Raw genomic sequence first — 4664 nt, forward strand, 5'->3', positions numbered from 1 at the left:
AAAATAGTCAAATGTCAAAAAACAAATGTCAAATGTTTTTGACAGATAGAATTTTTTAAACATTTTTTTTATGTTCCTGGTATCTTATTTTACTTGAAATTTTTCTTCTACTTCATTAAACTTATAAATATCTCGATTCCATTAGAATTAAAAAGAATTTATTTGGTAATACATACAGGCTGTTCAAAAAATCGCGCATTTCCTTGAAAGGGAGTAATTGGGTAGTCCCCAGAGTACTGAAAAAATGTTTAAAAAATTCTCTGTCAAAAAATTTTGACATTTATTTTTTGACATTTGTCATTTTTTTATGTCTATTTAATAATACTGATGACCTTGTATATGTTTTTTTATAATTATTTGATAAAGGTACAAAAATTTTGTCAATAAAAGCTACAAATAACATTAAACAGAGTTACAACTTAGGATACAGCTTCTTTGTTTCCTTTTCTAATAGCCTGTAGCAAAAAAACGTGGAAAATTATTTATCCTACAGAAATCAATAAGAGTCAAAGTGCAAAATTTAAACTCTCATAACTTCGAAATTTTTATAGATAGAATTTTTTTAAATTTGTTTTTATGTTCCTGGTACCTTACCCTACATGGCATTTGTCTTTGGGGCGCGAGTTCTGGCGCACTCTGTATGTGCATATGATGTAGAACGTTACTCCTTCAACTTTTAAAATCGCGATATCTCAGGAATGGTGATTCTTGCAAAAAAAGTATAAAGACCATTTTGTAGATAATTTTAAGATCTATAATTTTCGTCTGAGCTACTTTTTTGATAAAACTTGCCGTTTTCGAAGAAAATCTAAAAAACTTCAAATATTGACCTTTGACCCCGAATAACTTTTTTAGCACACATGGGATCGATGGGGACTTTTGACACTTTATTTCTAATGGTATACCCAAGGTCTCCACCAAAATTTAGCTCTGTCGGAATTTTCGTTATTTGACCACTATTTTTATGACTAATTTGACCGGACTATTAAAATTAGAAGAATGTAGGTCAGAAATATTGGAGAAAGAAAAAAAAATCGAAAAAACAGAAAACCTGAGAGTAATTTAATATAACTAAATAGGAAGAGCTTTTTTCCGTGTGAGTTTTATTCTACGTGGGCTTTTTTCTTTGTGATCCTTATATCATGTGAGCTTTTTTTCTGTGATGTTTGTGTGCTTTTTTCTGGTCACCATCGGAAACACATGGAGTGCAACATCGTCCTCGTCACATCCTTGTAGTTTTGAAGGGTAGATGTGGATGCTGACGGGCCGTCGTCGTAGCAACAACGCCTGCGCCCTTAAATAAAATATCACCACATCCTTTTCCTCATCATTATCCTTTAATATAATCGTCCTTGTTAGTGAGAGCAGTCAGCTGGGCGGTGGCTGCGTCCGTCCCCGTGCGTGTTGCAACTCGTGTGTATTTGCATCTCTTAAAACTATTGTTATTTCGAGTGGTAATGAAGAACCGCGGATGCATTTCATGCGCGAAAAACTTGCAATGAATGTGCGAAAAAAGTGATCCAGAATGTTGCGCGCCATATTGCTGCTGTTCCTGATTTTCTTTATGAGTCTCGTACACTCGTACCAGAATTTCCAGGATCATAAGGATTCGCTTAATGTCGGACTCATTTTGCCCTATACGAATTTCGGGGTTCGGGAATACACCAGGGCCATCAACAATGCGGTCTCTGGACTACATCGATCTAGGGGACAGCGCTTAAATTGGCTCAAGAAGTATAATTTCACCCCGAAAAACGTCCACTATGTTCTCATTACTCTTACGCCTAGTCCAACAGGTTAATTACCCTTTTAATCGTTCTAATTTCCGCTTTTTTGACACGAAGAAAACACTTTCGAATTTCGTTAAGGACACTCAGCAACAAATAAAAAAATTCAATTTAGCAAACATAACGAATTTTTCGTGTTTTCAATAATAAACTCTTTTTATTCTAATTTTTATTTCAATCGAGCAATGGACACTGCATGCACTTGCACCCTGTTGCATGAAACACAGGGCCGTAACCACGAAAAAAAAAGCATTGCTCATCTCTAAGTACACGTTTTATTTTAAATTGAAATAAGAGGTCCTAATTAAACATAAAAAATGCAAATTAACTCATAAAAGTAACAAAAAACAAAATAAATTTTTAATACTTATAAACTAAACAGGATGTTACGTTTATATTGTTACAAATTTAAATAGGAAATTTATATTTATTTCTAAGACAAAAATTTTCTATGAACATACATACCAGGTGAATAAAAAGTATGTTTTGTTTAAACTATTTATTTTTTTGAAAAAAGAATCAGGTAGTTAAAATGTAACAAGTTATTGAACATGCATTAAAAATTCAATAACTCTGTTTATAGTTGCGCTAGTTTTATAACTACATTAAAATACAGGGTGTCCCAGCGAGATGAAAAAGTCCAGTGACCTTTAAATAATAAAATTATATAGGACATTGGTATACCAGGTGAATAAAAAGTATGGAACCAAACGTTTTTTCCTTAAACTATTTATTTTTTTGGAAAAACTAATTGATGAGTGATAAAGTACCATAAAAATGTGATGATTTAACAAGAATAAAATTTTTCGAAATTTCCTTTTGTTTTTGAGTTCTACAAAAAAATATTTTTTTAAATGGCAACCCAGTATAAAATCATTTTTTTTATAAAAACTATACTCTAAGAATTGCAACTATCTGCTTTATATTTAATTTTTTCAAAAAATTTATTCACATAAATTGTAATTTTGACAAAAAAAATCGCATAACTCAAAAACAAAACAAAATTTCGTTCTGAAAATACGATCACATTTTTTATATTACTTTAATTTATATTAATTAGCTATGCAAGGGGTGCTTCTTTTAATAGGTTTTTTCCAATATTTCCGAAATCATTTTAGAAAAAAATTTCAAAATTTGATACAGATGATAACTTTTATACACCTAAACGAGAGTAAGATAAAATTTGAAATTTTTAATTAGGGGCTTAGGGGCTTCCTAAACTGGATGGGTTTAGGATAAAAAGTGCTCTACATATTTTGCCCGTGGTTTCTTTCCACTTTCAGCAACAAAATTTTATAGTATTGCATGAAAAAGGTCTTTTGCGTTTTTCCGATACAATTTATGGATTTTTAATAAAAATCGGTTTAAAAATAGCATAAAAATTAAAAATCAAATTTGTTTTACCAATTAGGACACTCCTGATAAAAAAAAGTTGTTATTTGGTATTTGTTTAAGTGTACATATAAAGTTTATCAGCTGTACAAAATTTTGTAATTTTATTTATTTTGAAATACTAGGAAAAACCCTTAAAAAATGCACCTTCTTTTAGGGGGTGTAGCTCCGTTTCATAGCATTTTTCGAAACATGTTTATAAGAAACTTTTGTCTTAAAATTGAATATTCTGTTATCACACACTGTATAATTAACAAATGAAAAATTAATTCACAAAAATTAAAAATTACTATTAAAACAACAAAAAAATTAAATAAATTTTTAACATTTATAACACTTATAACAAAGTGGTTAGCATTTCGGGGGCGGGGTTTGAACCCCCTAATCCCCCCCTTGGGTGCGGGCCTGCATGAAACATGACTGAAAATTATTGAAACTTTTGTGTTACAAATATTTACTAAGATGTAAGCTCTTTGTTTAAAACATAAATTGGAATTTAAAAGTGAACAATGTAAGTTCACTTTGTCCCTTACTGTAAAGAAATCTATTCTTGGTAGGTATAATGAGGAAAACGCTTGCTTTCCCCGGTCAAGTATTCTTAACTCTTTCATTGCTTACCACTAAGTGATGTTAGTGGAAATTCCTTTTCAATGGTTACTTTCCACAACAATACTTAGAATAGTCGTTCCGACCTCCTTTTACTTGAACCAGTTTGAAATACAGGGTGTCCCAGCGAGATGAAAATTTTTTTGCTTCTTTGGAGAGTTTGCTTTATAAAAATATTTTAAGTTTAACAAAGCATTTATAAATGGAATTCTAACGACACAATATGAAAAAGTCCACATTATGCTGTCCCGAAAATTAACATTCTCATTTAAAAGATTTTTTTTCTTGTTTACTAGGTGTAATTTTGAAGCTAGTTCATCGACTTTTCGAAAACGGTTTTCCATATTAACACCATATTTTTCAATAAGAGACGGAATTATCTCGAAATATTTAAACACAAATATAGCGAAAAGTCACCAAATTAAGTGAAAAATAATGAATTTTGCTTGTTTACATCACGTTTTTTTGTAAGATTTTGTTAAAACATATTGAAAAATTACCAAATTTTGATGACACTTTTATGATTTTTTGAGCGTTATTCAATTAAAAATTTACAAAATTATTTCGTCACAAATCACTAAATTTAATCAAAAATGGAGTTATTTATACTTTTTTAGATTGTGCTAAAAATTTTGTTCAAAAATAATACCATTTTTCCGTTTTAGGACGTTTTTTAGTCAGAATCGCAAATTGTTTTGAAAATTTTCGTCGAAAATAAGGTAAAAAATTAATAAACTATCACGAAACTAAAATTATTTATGCTTCTTTGGAGAGTTTAAGCATGTTTTTGAGCCGAAAAATCATCTGGTTGTTTTTCCAAACGGTTTAGCAGATTTTTCAATCAAAAGCACAAAACTTCGTCAAAAATAAGCCGAAAAA

At 30.3% G+C, this 4664-nt stretch overlaps 1 protein-coding gene across 3 annotated transcripts in view; it reads left to right on the plus strand.

The window, feature by feature from the left end:
* LOC123009466 (glutamate receptor ionotropic, NMDA 2B) overlaps positions 1-4664 on the plus strand; it is a 127336-nt gene that overhangs the window by 15846 nt on the left and 106826 nt on the right. Inside the window, exon 1 of one of the 3 annotated variants that reach the window (XM_044406013.1) lies at positions 1515-1796. The exons of the other annotated variants lie outside the window; for them this stretch is intronic. Coding sequence (XP_044261948.1) covers positions 1526-1796 — 271 coding nt within the window. The 5' untranslated portion in view covers positions 1515-1525. Of the gene's footprint in view, positions 1-1514; positions 1797-4664 lie in introns of those variants that run through there. 3 annotated transcript variants of the gene reach the window in all.

The sequence above is a fragment of the Tribolium madens genome, unplaced genomic scaffold (genome assembly GCF_015345945.1).
Source record: "Tribolium madens isolate multiple individuals breed KSU strain unplaced genomic scaffold, Tmad_KSU_1.1 Scaffold_11;HRSCAF=98;Tcas5.2_LG3b, whole genome shotgun sequence".
Lineage (NCBI taxonomy): Eukaryota > Metazoa > Arthropoda > Insecta > Coleoptera > Tenebrionidae > Tribolium > Tribolium madens.